General features: G+C 41.2%; 2 protein-coding genes and 3 long non-coding RNA genes across 16 annotated transcripts; 2 read left to right on the top strand and 3 right to left on the bottom strand.

Annotated features, from left to right (window-relative positions):
- Positions 1–78: 78 nt before the first annotated feature.
- On the top strand, positions 79–2,801 carry LOC124198361. Of its 5 annotated transcripts, XR_006876561.1 has the most exons (7): positions 80–242; positions 362–664; positions 735–861; positions 968–1,045; positions 1,116–1,334; positions 1,437–1,768; positions 1,838–2,801. XR_006876561.1 is itself a non-coding variant. In XM_046594192.1 (6 exons), the coding sequence occupies exons 5-6, from the start codon at positions 1,517–1,519 to the stop codon at positions 2,704–2,706; spliced, it is 1,098 nt and encodes a 365-aa protein (XP_046450148.1). In that variant the 5' UTR covers positions 79–242; positions 362–664; positions 735–861; positions 968–1,334; positions 1,437–1,516; the 3' UTR covers positions 2,707–2,801. The 5 variants fall into 5 exon arrangements, 1 of the variants encoding a protein (XP_046450148.1); XM_046594192.1 differs by having other exon boundaries at positions 79–242; positions 968–1,334; positions 1,437–1,745; XR_006876562.1 differs by having other exon boundaries at positions 81–242; positions 743–861; positions 968–1,334.
- Positions 2,802–4,990: 2,189 nt separating this feature from the next.
- Positions 4,991–5,412, bottom strand: LOC124198722. The gene is made up of 3 exons (XR_006876687.1): positions 5,352–5,412; positions 5,174–5,278; positions 4,991–5,093 (listed from the first exon to the last, which is right to left on the bottom strand). It is a non-coding gene; the product is annotated as an uncharacterized LOC124198722 (long non-coding RNA).
- A 332-nt stretch (positions 5,413–5,744) lies between these two features.
- LOC124198721 lies at positions 5,745–6,520 on the top strand. 2 transcript variants are annotated; one of them, XR_006876685.1, is made up of 5 exons: positions 5,745–5,823; positions 5,892–6,028; positions 6,102–6,209; positions 6,290–6,404; positions 6,466–6,520. It is a non-coding gene; the product is annotated as an uncharacterized LOC124198721 (long non-coding RNA). The 2 variants fall into 2 exon arrangements; XR_006876686.1 differs by having other exon boundaries at positions 6,085–6,209.
- A 2,077-nt stretch (positions 6,521–8,597) lies between these two features.
- LOC124198716 lies at positions 8,598–11,443 on the bottom strand. 6 transcript variants are annotated; one of them, XR_006876680.1, is made up of 7 exons: positions 11,277–11,440; positions 10,843–11,157; positions 10,646–10,772; positions 10,462–10,539; positions 10,173–10,391; positions 9,739–10,091; positions 8,598–9,669 (listed from the first exon to the last, which is right to left on the bottom strand). XR_006876680.1 is itself a non-coding variant. In XM_046594731.1 (7 exons), exons 6-7 carry the CDS (start codon positions 9,988–9,990, stop codon positions 8,693–8,695), a joined length of 1,206 nt encoding a protein of 401 aa, XP_046450687.1. In that variant the 5' UTR covers positions 9,991–10,091; positions 10,173–10,391; positions 10,462–10,539; positions 10,646–10,772; positions 10,843–11,157; positions 11,277–11,443; the 3' UTR covers positions 8,598–8,692. The 6 variants fall into 6 exon arrangements, 2 of the variants coding, with proteins under 2 accessions (XP_046450687.1, XP_046450686.1); XR_006876679.1 differs by having other exon boundaries at positions 9,739–10,070; positions 11,277–11,439; XM_046594731.1 differs by having other exon boundaries at positions 9,762–10,091; positions 11,277–11,443.
- Positions 11,444–12,246: 803 nt separating this feature from the next.
- LOC124198720 lies at positions 12,247–16,338 on the bottom strand. 2 transcript variants are annotated; one of them, XR_006876683.1, is made up of 3 exons: positions 12,570–16,338; positions 12,389–12,504; positions 12,247–12,296 (listed from the first exon to the last, which is right to left on the bottom strand). It is a non-coding gene; the product is annotated as an uncharacterized LOC124198720 (long non-coding RNA). The 2 variants fall into 2 exon arrangements; XR_006876684.1 differs by having other exon boundaries at positions 12,263–12,319.
- Between the last annotated feature and the right edge of the window lie 74 nt (positions 16,339–16,412).

Below are 16,412 nucleotides of genomic sequence, written 5' to 3'. Positions count from 1 at the left end.
TTAAGTAAAAAGTGTCATGCAGTGGTGTAGAGGTTGGGTGAGAACGGGACATTTTGTATCATTTTATCAAGAAGGTAAAATAACCGCAAGGCTTAAGAGGAGGGGTGAGAAAAAGTCGTATAAAAGGCGAGAGAAAAGTCGACAGGGATCAGTCGAGCGAGTATCTCCGACACGGTAACAGCTGCATTCCACTATCTGCCATCAGCTGCATTCTTCATCGTACTATCAGTTCTCAATCATGGGTAAGTTTTCTGTTTGTCGTATTTAATTGTGTATCAATATTCAATTTCTATTTTTTTTTCTATTTGCTATTAGCCAGTTATTGTTGAATGGTAATGTTTGAATTTTATCATTTGTCTAGTAAACTATGCTGTCGTGCTGTTGTTGGGTGTTGTGTCGTTGATGGCTGGTTCAGCCACTGGCGTACCGATGTATCCTGGGTATGGCGGATACCAAAGCACTACACTGCCGCCTTAGTACACAACCAGTTGCTACACCGATGCCCCCCAGGTACTTCACCACCATGCTGCCCCGAGCTACTACACCGAATCCCCGCAGTATTATTCTTCTCCGAGCTACACTACTAAAGGGTAGAGTACTACACCGAGGCTCCCCAACACTACACCACCAAGGCACCGGAGTACTACACCACTACATATCATGGGTAAATATTCTGTTAGGTCGAGTTTTAATATGCCAACTACTAAATATACAAATTATTTAATGTCTATTAGTAATGAAGGAGAGAAAAGGTGAAATATTTCAGCAGCCGATTGAGCATCTCCGTTACGGCAACAGGAACTGCCGTGCACTATTTGTCATCAACTTCATTCTTCGTCGCATTAAAAGTTTTAAATAAAGGTAAAAATTTTTCCATAGAGTTGTGAATCAACTCTACTTTTTTTCTATTTCTTAATATACCAGTACCATAATTGAAAATAAATGTTAAAATTTATTAATCGTCTAGTAAACTATGGCGTCGTGCTGCTGTTGGGTGTTGTATTGTTGATGGGTGGTTCAGCCATGGTGTACCGATGTCTCCTGGGTATGGCGGGTACTAAAGCACAACACTGCCGTGCCGTCTAACTAATTAGCATCAACTTCCGCTGCTCCAGCTTACTACACTGAGGTTTACAAGTGCTACACCACCATGGATCCAGAGTATTACACCACAGCTCATGTTGCCCCGACCTACTACGCTGAATGCCCGAAGTATTTTTCTTCCCCGAGCTACACTACCAAAGGGTCGAGAACTACGTCGAGGCTCCCAAGTACTACATCACCAAGGCACCGGAGTACAAAAAAGGTTGAATACTACACAGAAGCTATCATGGGTAAATATTTTTTTTATTTTTCATGGAAATTTGAATCAACTTTCTAATTGCCAGTATGCCAGTTATTAATGCAAATTGAAGTTCAAATTATTTGTTGCCTAGGAAACTATGGTGTCGTGTTGCTGTGAGTGTTGTAATCATGATGGCTGGATCGACCACTGGTGTGCCGATATCTCCTGGGTATGGTGGGCATCAACAACATACGCAACAACCGCTTACTACACTGGGACCTGCAAGTGCCAAACCACCAAGGCTTCAGAGTATTACACCACAGTTTATGTTGGCACGAGCTACTACGCAGAAGCTCCGGAATAATTTTCTTCCCCGCTTCACTACCTTCACCACGCCGCGTCCTTACTAAACAACAACAACAACGTCGTCAACACCTACTTACTAAACGAACGCCTCCAAGTACTACGCCATAAAGGCTTCGAGTATTAAACTTCAACCTATGATGCTCCAGCTAACTATAATAACGCTCCCATGTACTATTCTGTTCCCAGCTACCACACCGAGGATCAACCTGTTACACCGCCGAAGCGCCCAAGTACTGCACTACAACCTACATTGCCCCAGCTTACACCACGAAGGCAGCGGAGTCCTACTACACCACGAAGGCAGCGGAGTCCTACTACACCACGAAGGCAGCGGAGTCCTACTACACCACGAAGGCAGCGGAGTCCTACTACACCACGAAGGCAGCGGAGTCCTACTACACCACGAAGGCAGCGGAGTCCTACTACACCACGAAGGCAGCGGAGTCCTACTACACCACGAAGGCAGCGGAGTCCTACTACACCACGAAGGCAGCGGAGTCCTACTACACCACGAAGGCAGCGGAGTCCTACTACACCACGAAGGCAGCGGAGTCCTACTACACCACGAAGGCAGCGGAGTCCTACTACACCACGAAGGCAGCGGAGCCCTACTACACCACGAAGGCAGCGGAGTCCTACTACACCACGAAGGCAGCGGAGTCCTACTACACCACGAAGGCAGCGGAGTCCTACTACACCACGAAGGCAGCGGAGTCCTACTACACCACGAAGGCAGCGGAGTCCTACTACACCACGAAGGCAGCGGAGTCCTACTACACCACGAAGGCAGCGGCAAGTTAAACCGAGGCTCCAGTTTACTACAATACAACCTTCGCTGCTCCATCGTACTACACCGATGTTCCCAAGTACTACACCATCAAGGCATCCGAGTATTACGCATTACTTACGCACAATCATTACTACACCGAAGCTTCGAACGCATCACTCTGCCCCGAGTTACTACACCACTAAGGCAGTCAAATATTACACCACAAACTACTATCCCGCAATTTTCTAAAAGGAAATTTCTAAATACTAGAGCCGGAAATTCTTGAGGTTATTTATATATGTCGGTTATTTTCGTGGTCATTGGTTATTGGGAATTAATTATTGATCTTACATGAAAAAATAAAAGTTTTAATATGGGTAATTCTTTTGTAAGAGTTTTAACTACAAGTTTGTCAACATTGCGTGCAACATTATAGGTACTTCTTCAAGGCCGGTATGCTGAGTTGTGAATTTTTTGTTTTATGTTTTAGCTGTGACTACTGCCTTAGTCATACAGACATTGTCTTGTGATTCGACGATGCTATTTCAAAGGTGAGTTACGAAAGAAACTTGTAACTGTTGATTTTTTTAAATCTTATAAATAATGGGGAAGTGACTGACTTTTGTAAAAATGAAAAACTTTGAAGTTGAGAATAATATATTGATACAATTCCTAAACAAAACATAATATAAATTAAAAGACAATGAACAAAATACTTATAAAAAGAATTATGTTATATTGTCCCACCTCCACCCACAATTCCACCACATTTTACAGTCACATACATACATACATACACTTAAGTTAACCCGTTGGCTGCCACGCCATACAACTCGTAGGTTGTACTCTACTACTCTACGCGCCACGTCTGAAGGATCCATGACCAAGTGGGACTTGCCATTGCTGACAAGTCCGTGCTGACAAGGGGGGGACTAAGGTGCATTGCCTTTTGACAGGCTTGCCTTGCGGCAAATTTTGGGCTTGGCGACTCCCCGACCCCGCGGCTTTTAAACCACGAGACCGAACAGCGCGGCCCGTGCAGGGGAGAACAAAGGCGTGGCAGACAACGGGTTAACTAACACAACACAAACGAAATAATACCAACAATACGATGATCCACGTTGATGACGAGTCTCGGTGTCGGTCGCGATTCGACCGAGTTTCGTTCGCACCAGAAGCAGGGGCAACATCCGACGGAGACCGATGACGACCATTAAAGATGAAAAAATCCATCTTCTCGACGTTTCCTCTGCATTACCTGAATAAAGAGAAAACAATTCTTATTAAGTGACATGCCAATAAAAGTTACATAATACAGATAGAAACAATAACCAGGTTTTTAAGCTCAAACATTTAAAGATACACTTTTTTTAACTTAAAATCAAGCTTGCAATATTAGGAACTGTAAACAGAACAAAGCTCACTTGCTAGTTACAAAAAAAAATTCCGGAAGTAGACCGGAAGTAACCACAGCGCCTCAACCATTGACCTGTCGTCAAATTAAACCACATATTCGTGATCTCCATGAAATTTGGGGTCGAATAGGTGTGATTTAAACGAAATCCAAAATTTGGCCAAAATCGAGAATTTTCCTGAACTATAGTTCAGGAAAATTTTCGAAACCGGAAGTACGAAAACGTAAAAAAGATAACATGAACTTTACCACAAATTTTACGGGGATCACGAATATGTGGTTCTTTTGCTCCTCAGATGAATATTTACTGAACTACTGACTGAAATGAGCAAACCGGAAGTAGAAAAAAAAACTTATTATCAAAAATCTAACAAGTGAGCTTTGTTGGAGGTATAGTTATCGTCAGTTTCCACTAAAATTTTCCACACAACAGCTGCCGATAAATGTTTAAAGAGATTTTCAAAGTAACTGAAACTGACTGTTTTGACAGCTGAAAATTATCGAAAAGCCATCTAGCGTTAGAAAAAAGAAACGTCTAAATAACACACTAACACTTCTTTTACGCGCAAGAGGGGCCTGATTTTGGAATTACTACACAGACAAAGAGTTTTACGCAAAAAGATAACTAGTAGATAATCTACGAAAATAATTCAATTGTCCGGTACCTGGCCATAATCCCGTGGTGAGTGACTGCACACTGCAGGTGTGTAACAGCGGACGGAAGCGATCACTGAAGTGATCCAGAAACTCGCCAAGTCGCCAGTGAAGTAAAACCAATTGTGTTTAGAAGCAGTGAAACTAGATGAGCGTGCGTCGCGAAGATAAGGATGGAGAAGAACGTTGATGGAAATCCCTCTTCCGTCATGGTCAGCATTGGCTCAAGAATCTCCGTGCCAGGACCACACGATTCCATAAAGAAACTGCGTGCTCTGTAAAATAAAATGTTTTACATTAATAAAAATATAACAAAGAATAAAGCATTTCAATCTTTACCTATTTTAAGAAGCACACTGATTGTTCATGATGGAAAAACCGTGAAAATGGAATTCACAGCAACCAACAGCATTACTCCACATGATGAGATAAATTTCCTTATGCTAAAGGAAGTGTCATGAAGTATTGCAGTAGCGTGGTGATAGGTGGAATTTTTGCTTACCTTTATCATATGAGTGATGAATTTAGTAGGGCACTTGACTTTCATCAAGCAGATCTGGTACATACACGGCACGTCACTTCACACTCTTCATGTCTCTGAAACTCTAAGTAGCAATGGCACAAGGAAATTCTCTACATTATTTACAAATTTATATGAATTTACCTATGAGAAATAAAACTCTACCTATCCCTCAGCTGGGTTGTCTTCTAAATAGAAGTAGAAACAGCCGTAACAACAAACATGCTGTTGCAGGTTATGCCACCAAAATTGTGACATTCAGAAAAGATCCTATGGTTCAAGAATACCTATGTTACATGAAAATCTGAATTGTAATGGTCTGGTAGCAGTAATTGGAAAATACCTTATCTCGGCAAATTTGTATTCCACTACATGTGTGCTTCAAACATGAGTTTTAGGCTTTTGACTGCATGAGGATCTAATGGATGGAAATTGACTCAGCGCTAAGTCAACTTGTTGGAATGACTGACAGTATGCATCTAGAATTTGGGGAAATAACTCAAATAAGTTGGTACAATTTAAAAATAAGGAAACTAGGATAAACTCAAGATTAACCTACATAAGCTACGAAGTTCAATTTGGTATTTGATATCACTGGAATATTAAAGTATTAATTAGCTACAATTTGTTTCTCCTTTTTCGCCTCGTTTCACGATGTAACAACAACAAAGGCGACACTAGCGACATCTAGTAATGGGTTTTGAATCCTAAGTAGGTAACACGATGGGGCTTGTGTCGCGTTTGTTGTTGTTACAGCGTGAAACGAGGCTTATATTCCTGTGATTTCACATACTAAATTGAACTTCGTAACTTATGTAGGTTTATCTTGGCATAGTATATTCCTTATTTGTATACTGTACCAACTTATTTCTCCAAATTCTAGATGCATACTGTCAGTCATTCCAACAAGTTGACTTAGCACTCAGTCACTTTCCATCGGATTAGACCCTCATGATTTCAAAAGCCAAAAACTCATGTTTGAAGCCCACATGTAGTGGAATACAAATTTGCCGAGATAAGGTATTTTCCAATTACTGCTACCAGACCATTACAATTCAGATTTTCATGTAACATAGGTATTCTTGAACCATAGGATCTTTTCTGAATCTCGCAATTTTGGTGGTGTACCTAGCTGCAACTGCATGTTTGTTGTTGTGGATGTTTTTACTTCTGTTAAGAAAGCAATACAGCTAAGAGAAAGGTACAGTTTTATTTCTCATAAGTAAATTTTTGTCTATTTGTAAATAATGTAGAGAATTTCTTTGTCCCTTTGCTACTTAGAGTTTCAGTGACGTGAAGAGTGGGAGTGAATAGCCTGCCATGTGTATTCCACATATACCGGATCTGCTTGATGAAAGTCAAATGCCTTACTAAATTCATCACCCGCATGATAAAGGTAAGCATCAATACCACCTATCACCAAGCTCAGTTACAATTCTTCATGACACTTTCTTTAGCATCAGGAAATTTATCTCATCATGTGGAGTAATGCTGTTGGTTGCTGTGAATTCCATTTTCACGGTTTTTCCATCATGAACAATCAGTGTGCTTCTTAAAATAGGTAAAGATTGAAATGCTTTATTCTTTGTTATATTTTTATTAATGTAAAACATTTTATTTTACAGAGCACGCAGTTTCTTTATGGAATCGTGTGGTCCTGGCACGGAGATTCTTGAGCCAATGCTGACCATGACGGAAGAGGGATTTCCATCAACGTTCTTCTCCATCCTTATCTTCGCGACGCACGCTCATCTAGTTTCACTGCTTCTAAACACAATTGGTTTTACTTCACTGGCGACTTGGCGAGTTTCTGGATCACTTCAGTGATCGCTTCCGTCCGCTGTTACACACCTGCAGTGTGCAGTCACTCACCACGGGATTATGGCCAGGTACCGGACAATTGAATTATTTTCGTAGATTATCTACTAGTTATCTTTTTGCGTAAAACTCTTTGTCTGTGTAGTAATTCCAAAATCAGGCCCCTCTTGCGCGTAAAAGAAGTGTTAGTGTGTTATTTAGACGTTTCTTTTTTCTAACGCTAGATGGCTTTTCGATAATTTTCAGCTGTCAAAACAGTCAGTTTCAGTTACTTTGAAAATCTCTTTAAACATTTATCGGCAGCTGTTGTGTGGAAAATTTTAGTGGAAACTGACGATAACTATACCTCCAACAAAGCTCACTTGTTAGATTTTTGATAATAAGTTTTTTTTTTTCTACTTCCGGTTTGCTCATTTCAGTCAGTAGTTCAGTAAATATTCATCTGAGGAGCAAAAGAACCACATATTCGTGATCCCCGTAAAATTTGTGGTAAAGTTCATGTTATCTTTTTTACGTTTTCGTACTTCCGGTTTCGAAAATTTTCCTGAACTATAGTTCAGGAAAATTCTCGATTTTGGCCAAATTTTGGATTTCGTTTAAATCACACCTATTCGACCCCAAATTTCATGGAGATCACGAATATGTGGTTTAATTTGACGACAGGTCAATGGTTGAGGCGCTGTGGTTACTTCCGGTCTACTTCCGGAATTTTTTTTTGTAACTAGCAAGTGAGCTTTGTTCTGTTTACAGTTCTCAATATTGCAAGCTTGATTTTAAGTTTAAAAAAGTGTATCTTTAAATGTTTGAGCTTAAAAACCTGGTTATTGTTTCTATCTGTATTATGTAACTTTTATTGGCATGTCACTTAATAAGAATTGTTTTCTCTTTATTCAGGTAATGCAGAGGAAACGTCGAGAAGATGGATTTTTTCATCTTTAATGGTCGTCATCGGTCTCCGTCGGATGTTGCCCCTGCTTCTGGTGCGAACGAAACTCGGTCGAATCGCGACCGACACCGAGACTCGTCATCAACGTGGATCATCGTATTGTTGGTATTATTTCGTTTGTGTTGTGTTAGTTAACCCGTTGTCTGCCACGCCTTTGTTCTCCCCTGCACGGGCCGCGCTGTTCGGTCTCGTGGTTTAAAAGCCGCGGGGTCGGGGAGTCGCCAAGCCCAAAATTTGCCGCAAGGCAAGCCTGTCAAAAGGCAATGCACCTTAGTCCCCCCCTTGTCAGCACGGACTTGTCAGCAATGGCAAGTCCCACTTGGTCATGGATCCTTCAGACGTGGCGCGTAGAGTAGTAGAGTACAACCTACGAGTTGTATGGCGTGGCAGCCAACGGGTTAACTTAAGTGTATGTATGTATGTATGTGACTGTAAAATGTGGTGGAATTGTGGGTGGAGGTGGGACAATATAACATAATTCTTTTTATAAGTATTTTGTTCATTGTCTTTTAATTTATATTATGTTTTGTTTAGGAATTGTATCAATATATTATTCTCAACTTCAAAGTTTTTCATTTTTACAAAAGTCAATCACTTCCCCATTATTTATAAGATTTTAAAAAATCAACAGTTACAAGTTTCTTTCGTAACTCACCTTTGAAATAGCATCGTCGAATCACAAGACAATGTCTGTATGACTAAGGCAGTAGTCACAGCTAAAACATAAAACAAAAAATTCACAACTCAGCATACCGGCCTTGAAGAAGTACCTATAATGTTGCACGCAATGTTGACAAACTTGTAGTTAAAACTCTTACAAAAGAATTACCCATATTAAAACTTTTATTTTTTCATGTAAGATCAATAATTAATTCCCAATAACCAATGACCACGAAAATAACCGACATATATAAATAACCTCAAGAATTTCCGGCCCTAGTATTTAGAAATTTCCTTTTAGAAAATTGCGGGATAGTAGTTTGTGGTGTAATATTTGACTGCCTTAGTGGTGTAGTAACTCGGGGCAGAGTGATGCGTTCGAAGCTTCGGTGTAGTAATGATTGTGCGTAAGTAATGCGTAATACTCGGATGCCTTGATGGTGTAGTACTTGGGAACATCGGTGTAGTACGATGGAGCAGCGAAGGTTGTATTGTAGTAAACTGGAGCCTCGGTTTAACTTGCCGCTGCCTTCGTGGTGTAGTAGGACTCCGCTGCCTTCGTGGTGTAGTAGGACTCCGCTGCCTTCGTGGTGTAGTAGGACTCCGCTGCCTTCGTGGTGTAGTAGGACTCCGCTGCCTTCGTGGTGTAGTAGGACTCCGCTGCCTTCGTGGTGTAGTAGGACTCCGCTGCCTTCGTGGTGTAGTAGGACTCCGCTGCCTTCGTGGTGTAGTAGGACTCCGCTGCCTTCGTGGTGTAGTAGGACTCCGCTGCCTTCGTGGTGTAGTAGGACTCCGCTGCCTTCGTGGTGTAGTAGGACTCCGCTGCCTTCGTGGTGTAGTAGGACTCCGCTGCCTTCGTGGTGTAGTAGGACTCCGCTGCCTTCGTGGTGTAGTAGGACTCCGCTGCCTTCGTGGTGTAGTAGGACTCCGCTGCCTTCGTGGTGTAGTAGGACTCCGCTGCCTTCGTGGTGTAGTAGGACTCCGCTGCCTTCGTGGTGTAGTAGGACTCCGCTGCCTTCGTGGTGTAGTAGGACTCCGCTGCCTTCGTGGTGTAGTAGGACTCCGCTGCCTTCGTGGTGTAGTAGGACTCCGCTGCCTTCGTGGTGTAGTAGGACTCCGCTGCCTTCGTGGTGTAGTAGGACTCCGCTGCCTTCGTGGTGTAAGCTGGGGCAATGTAGGTTGTAGTGCAGTACTTGGGCGCTTCGGCGGTGTAACAGGTTGATCCTCGGTGTGGTAGCTGGGAACAGAATAGTACATGGGAGCGTTATTATAGTTAGCTGGAGCATCATAGGTTGAAGTTTAATACTCGAAGCCTTTATGGCGTAGTACTTGGAGGCGTTCGTTTAGTAAGTAGGTGTTGACGACGTTGTTGTTGTTGTTTAGTAAGGACGCGGCGTGGTGAAGGTAGTGAAGCGGGGAAGAAAATTATTCCGGAGCTTCTGCGTAGTAGCTCGTGCCAACATAAACTGTGGTGTAATACTCTGAAGCCTTGGTGGTTTGGCACTTGCAGGTCCCAGTGTAGTAAGCGGTTGTTGCGTATGTTGTTGATGCCCACCATACCCAGGAGATATCGGCACACCAGTGGTCGATCCAGCCATCATGATTACAACACTCACAGCAACACGACACCATAGTTTCCTAGGCAACAAATAATTTGAACTTCAATTTGCATTAATAACTGGCATACTGGCAATTAGAAAGTTGATTCAAATTTCCATGAAAAATAAAAAAAATATTTACCCATGATAGCTTCTGTGTAGTATTCAACCGTTTTTGTACTCCGGTGCCTGGGTGATGTAGTACTTGGGAGCCTCGACGTAGTTCTCGACCCTTTGGTAGTGTAGCTCGGGGAAGAAAAATACTTCGGGCATTCAGCGTAGTAGGTCGGGGCAACATGAGCTGTGGTGTAATACTCTGGATCCATGGTGGTGTAGCACTTGTAAACCTCAGTGTAGTAAGCTGGAGCAGCGGAAGTTGATGCTAATTAGTTAGACGGCACGGCAGTGTTGTGCTTTAGTACTCGCCATACCCAGGAGACATCGGTACACCATGGCTGAACCACCCATCAACAATACAACACCCAACAGCAGCACGACGCCATAGTTTACTAGACGATTAATAAATTTTAACATTTATTTTCAATTATGGTACTGGTATATTAAGAAATAGAAAAAAAGAAGAGTTGATTCACAACTCTATGGAAAAATTTTTACCTTTATTTAAAACTTTTAATGCGACGAAGAATGAAGTTGATGACAAATAGTGCACGGCAGTTCCTGTTGCCGTAACGGAGATGCTCAATCGGCTGCTGAAATATTTCACCTTTTCTCTCCTTCATTACTAATAGACATTAAATAATTTGTATATTTAGTAGTTGACATATTAAAACTCGACCTAACAGAATATTTACCCATGATATGTAGTGGTGTAGTACTCCGGTGCCTTGGTGGTGTAGTGTTGGGGAGCCTCGGTGTAGTACTCTACCCTTTAGTAGTGTAGCTCGGAGAAGAATAATACTGCGGGGATTCGGTGTAGTAGCTCGGGGCAGCATGGTGGTGAAGTACCTGGGGGGCATCGGTGTAGCAACTGGTTGTGTCGTAAGTTGTGTCCTAAGGCGGCAGTGTAGTGCTTTGGTATCCGCCATACCCAGGATACATCGGTACGCCAGTGGCTGAACCAGCCATCAACGACACAACACCCAACAACAGCACGGCAGCATAGTTTACTAGACAAATGATAAAATTCAAACATTACCATTCAACAATAACTGGCTAATAGCAAATAGAAAAAAAAATAGAAATTGAATATTGATACACAACTAAATACGACAAACAGAAAACTTACCCATGATTGAGAACTGATAGTACGATGAAGAATGCAGCTGATGGCAGATAGTGGAATGCAGCTGTTACCGTGTCGGAGATACTCGCTCGACTGATCCCTGTCGACTTTTCTCTCGCCTTTTATACGACTTTTTCTCACCCCTCCTCTTAAGCCTTGCGGTTATTTTACCTTCTTGATAAAATGATACAAAATGTCCCGTTCTCACCCAACCTCTACACCACTGCATGACACTTTTTACTTAATGATCTCCATGACCTTCGATTGAAATGCAAACTGGCCTTTCCTTCTTTAGGTAGACGTTGCTGGGGATGGGTCTACAAAAACCAATATCAAAATGAACACCAAATAGCTTACCCTTGCGGCTATGGTACCTGCTTGATAATGATGAAACACGTGTAATTCTCACCCAACCTCTACACCACCGCATGCCAGTTTTACGAAATGTTTCTTGTGACCTCCAAGCGATGCAAAAAAACACAACGAAGACATGCAAAAATTGTAACGAATTGAAAACTCCTCACATATGTTGACTGCAAAGTTACCTCGAGTACGAGTGAGAATTCCCTAGAGTCCAGACTCCAGAGCTATTATTCCAAACTGATATCAAGACGTCGAAAAAGGCCAGTAACGGCAATCAGCGCCAACTCCATTGACCCCAAAACGAAATTCATAAAATTCGTGTTTGCACGTCTGTTGGAAAGAATGAAATGATTATTGACTACATGGATTTAAAAAATAAAATTGTTTCCTATTATACATCTGTACTCATGTACAGATCTGGTAAATGTACATACACATTGCAGCAGGTTGTTCACTTGACACTCTTCATGTCACTGATTTTCTAAACAGCAATTGGACAAGGAAATTATCTACGTTATTTCCAAATTTACCTATACAAAATAAATCTTTACCTAACTCTTAGCTGGGTTGCCTTCTAAACCGAAGTAAAAACAGCCAAAACAACAAAAATGCTGTTGCGGGTACACCACCAAAATTCAGAAACGAGATTAAGAAAAGATCCTATGATTCATAAGCAAGAATACCTATGTTATATGAAAATCTGAATTGTAATGGTCTGATAGCAGTAATGGGGGAATACTTTATCTCCATACATTTGTATTCCTCTATGTGTGGGCTTCAATCATGAGTTTTAGGTTATTGACATCATGAGGATCTAATAGATGAAAAGCAACTAGTGCTTAAGTCAACTTGTTGGAATGACTTGCAGCTAGATTTTGAAGAAATAAGTTAGAATAACATAAAAATAAGAAAACTAGGTCAAGCTGAACCTACATAAGATATGAAGTTAAATTCGGTATTTGAAATCACAGGAACGTAAGTATAAATTAGCAACAAATTGTTTCGCCCATTTTGCCTCGTTTCACGATGTAACCAAATGTAAAAGAACAACAAGGGCGACACTGGCGATATCTAGTAATGAGTTTTGAATCTTAAGTTTGTTGCACACTGCACAGTCACATCGCAGTCGCATCACATGACAGAAATGACACGCCGTTCGTTACTTCAAATTTCAAAACAATTAAAAAAGTTAAACAACGGAGATCGGATAATAAGTTAACTATTTTGTAATAGATGATTCTTAGTGCATTCTTGACTAAATGTTTTCAGATTATTTCAGCAGTTCTCATGTACCTGGCCAAATACTAGGTGCTCGTGACAAAAGAAATGAAATGGTCTAATCCAATAATGCAAGCTCACAACCTATGTTTTCTGAAGCAAAATAATTTCTGTTGCAAGGTTACCGCGGGTACTAGTTTGGAGCGAAATGTTTCAAAAAATCTCAATTGCTTGTACGAAAAAAGTTAGACTTTGTCTCAGTTAAAATTAAAATCCATGCAAAGTCGCATCACTGTATGGTATTATGCAAAATCACTCAAATAGCGAAAATTTGTAACAGCTTTAATAAAAAAAAAAAATAATCCAACTGCAGTGGCTCAAAAAACACGCAAAGTGAACTGTTGTCCATAAAGTGCCGACTTGCATGCTGCCCACTCTTTCGACCGGTTACTACACTGCATTTTTTAAAAAGAAGCGAGACGACACACCGTCGAATTTCTCACCTCCAACGTCGAAAAAGAATTGCCACCGCAATGTAATCGGCGTGTCCTGCTGGAGTGTTCCGCGAGCGAAAAGAAAATGTGACTTGAACCAAAGTTGCAATTGGAGGCGCAGGATAACCCACCAGCAGCCCTTTATCTCCGATGAATAATCTAAATATCTATTCTTTTGAGAGGAGGAGGAGGCGTGATTCGATCAGTCGAGTCTTTCTTTGAACGTGGGCTATCTCAGGATTTTTATTCTTTTTTTTTCGGCGGAAATTTCTTATCGATAGTGTACAATCCTACCGTGCAGAGCAAGCAGCTCATGCAAGGGAAAATGGGAAAGACGAGAGAGTGATGTAAAAGCAATAATATGTATAAAATAGGGAGAGAGAGAGAAGAGAGTCTCGACTCTGCGTCAGCGCCAGTGGGAGCCGATCCCGCGCCGAGGTAAATTCAATTGACGTGTCATCTCCAAAATCTCACTCCCTTCTTCCCAGTTCCATTTCAATGAAAATAGATAGATATACGTAGTAGAAGTAGTAGTAGTACAGAGTCCTAAAGCTGTAGCCAAAATGTTGTGTGTATACTGTATAGTGGATGCGATCCTTTGTGGAGAGCGCCAATCTTCCGCGTTATCTCTACCCCGTTGGATTCTAACAAGGAGCTACGTTGATATTACACAACGCGCAAGGTCCATCGTCGTCTGCATCATCGAACAAATTTAACGAAGGTACAACTTCAATTTTCTTTAAAAAAATAATAATAAAATAAAAAAAAGAGAATAAGAAGATTACACGGTTATCAATTGCCGTGATAAAGGATGATTGGCGTGCACATCAAATGCGCTCAACCGATATGTCGGCAGCGCCTGGGTGAAATTTTGTACATTGACGGGGGAGTGGCTTCCGTCGTGCGGGCAAAACTGTAAGACGCAACTGACGTTGATTTGATCAAGGCCTTTTACACGACGACTAACGGAAAAGCAATCGACGAAAGTGTGTTCACTTACTAGACGCCGCGCACGTGTACCAAACCGGCGGTCCCACTACACTACACTACACACAGATGACATCTTAGCCTAGTAGAGACCGCGGCCGGTTAATCCATCACCAAACGCCGTAGAGTTGCGTATAGTACGTTTGCTTTGTTTTGTTTTTCAAGCCAAAAAGATGAAGAAGATATAGACGACCGACTACTTTTTTTTTATAAGGGGGAAAAGAATAACGGAAGAACGGCAAAGTTGTCGGCCGTACCAAAAGTTGACGATGCCGGTCACGTCACGAGTCAACTGTCATCCGGAGCGGAAAAGTTTTCAAGAGTTTTTTTTTTTTTTTTTAGAGAAGAAGAAGAAGATTCAGTCGATACATCGATACATCCAGAAGAAAAATATACGTACAACTCCCAAAGTATAGTGTTGGTTTTTCGTGGGAATAAATTCCAACGTGTTAGACAATTGGAGGAGCGATGGTGAACTGCAGGTCTCGACCGGAAACAAAAAGAACAATGCTGCGCTCGACAAACATCCCGACCATAAACTTGTTCATTTCGTTCACGTCGCCTCAAAATGTGCAACTGCGCCTCTTATTTTCAAAGAAAAAAAGGAGGAAGGAAACAAACAGAGAGAGAGACCACGCAAAAGATGAGCTCTTCTTTCTTTCTTTTGTTTTATTTATCCGTTTTGACTCTATCGGCTTCTCGGTTAGATGGAAATCGATAACATTCTATATAGTATACCACTCTTCATCCCTCTTATATATATAGACCAGCTAGGAGAAGAACTTTGTATTTGAAAGACAAGTCCCAGTCTGTAGTGTTTTACTTTCGACTCTGACATCCGAGTCTGGAAAGGTAGGAGAAAAGACTTTCGCCAACTCAATAATAAATGAAGGTGAAAAACATGTTAAAATCATTTTAAGCCAACGTATAAAGGGTAGTAGGGTACGTTAGAAGCTTATTTAACTTGATCAATAATTCCGCAACTCTTCGCAGCGCTGGATAATGCGCATAAAATCATTTTTTTTTCTTTTTTTCAAAGCTTCTATTATCTGCGTGACTGTTGCTCAGCTCGGCGAATAATAAAAATCAAAATAAACCAAATATTCTGATTATTTATTCAATCAAAAAGGAAGGAGCCAAAGAAAAATGTGTGTGGGATTGGGGTTAAATCGGGAAAAAAGTTTGTTCTTTTAGAGTCTCTTAATTCAATCTGTTTTTTCGTGCCGTGTGGCGTGACGGACCAAGTTTCTCGGTACAAGTTTTTTTTTTTTTTTTTCGTTAGGCTTTTCAAACTGATGAGTTTCGATATTTTTCGAGATATTTAGAAATGATAAAATATACATCATCACAAAAAGTTTCTTTCCTTCTTTCTTTTCTTTCATTTTTTTCCAGTTTTTGGGTTTTTATTTTATTTTTTTTTTAACATTCCCTGCGCTCTTGACGATCCAGTCGTGTGCGGGAGGAGTCGGGGAGTTGTAACATGACGAGAAAAGAAAAAGAAAAAAAAAGTTTCCCGCACCGCCACCCCACCTCATCACCTTTTCAATGCCGTCTGTGCTTCGAGGAAAAATATTCTACCCCCCACCTCATAGGTGGGTGGATACTTTTTGTTTTGTTTTTGTTTCTGATGTCACACATCAGCACACGCCATACACGAATGAAGAACCGCATCACGAACGAGCAGTCCATTGATCTCGGCAATGTAACGCTCTCATAATACAGCTGTAACTCACACAACACGTTTGTATAGGAAAGAAGAGAGTCAGTTTGGGCGCATTTGAATATAATGGACTCAACCCCCCATACCAGCAGTCTTTGATCGAGTGCAAACGGTCTCTAACCTTATCCGAAATTTAAATATCTACCTCAACAAAACCTACGAATTGACATAACCGTGTCGAACGAGCTGACCGCCGAGAAAAGACTTCATTTTTATTTTCTTTTTTTAACACAAGATCTATAGCCGAAAGTGTTTGTGTAAAGGTTGATTGAGACTTCCCTGGCACCTGCACGATCCACGGCACTGATCGATAAATACTATCAAGGCATGTACTAGTGCTTACTGCTTAGTGGAAGT

Source organism: Daphnia pulex, chromosome 7 (genome assembly GCF_021134715.1).
Source record: "Daphnia pulex isolate KAP4 chromosome 7, ASM2113471v1".
In the NCBI taxonomy this organism is placed as follows: domain Eukaryota; kingdom Metazoa; phylum Arthropoda; class Branchiopoda; order Diplostraca; family Daphniidae; genus Daphnia; species Daphnia pulex.
Note: the sequence above shows the minus strand (reverse complement) of the source record. Positions and strands in the feature narration are given on the sequence as shown.

Coding starts and splice junctions, on each gene's coding strand:
- LOC124198361 (XM_046594192.1), top strand. CDS start 1,517: ATGGTGGGCATCAACAACATACGCAACAACCGCTTACTACACTGGGAC. Junction 1,746..1,837: donor TACTAAACGAACGCCTCCAA/GTACTACGCCAT, acceptor TTCTGTTCCCAG/CTACCACACCGAGGATCAAC.
- LOC124198716 (XM_046594731.1), bottom strand. CDS start 9,990: ATGGTGGGCATCAACAACATACGCAACAACCGCTTACTACACTGGGAC. Junction 9,670..9,761: donor TACTAAACGAACGCCTCCAA/GTACTACGCCAT, acceptor TTCTGTTCCCAG/CTACCACACCGAGGATCAAC.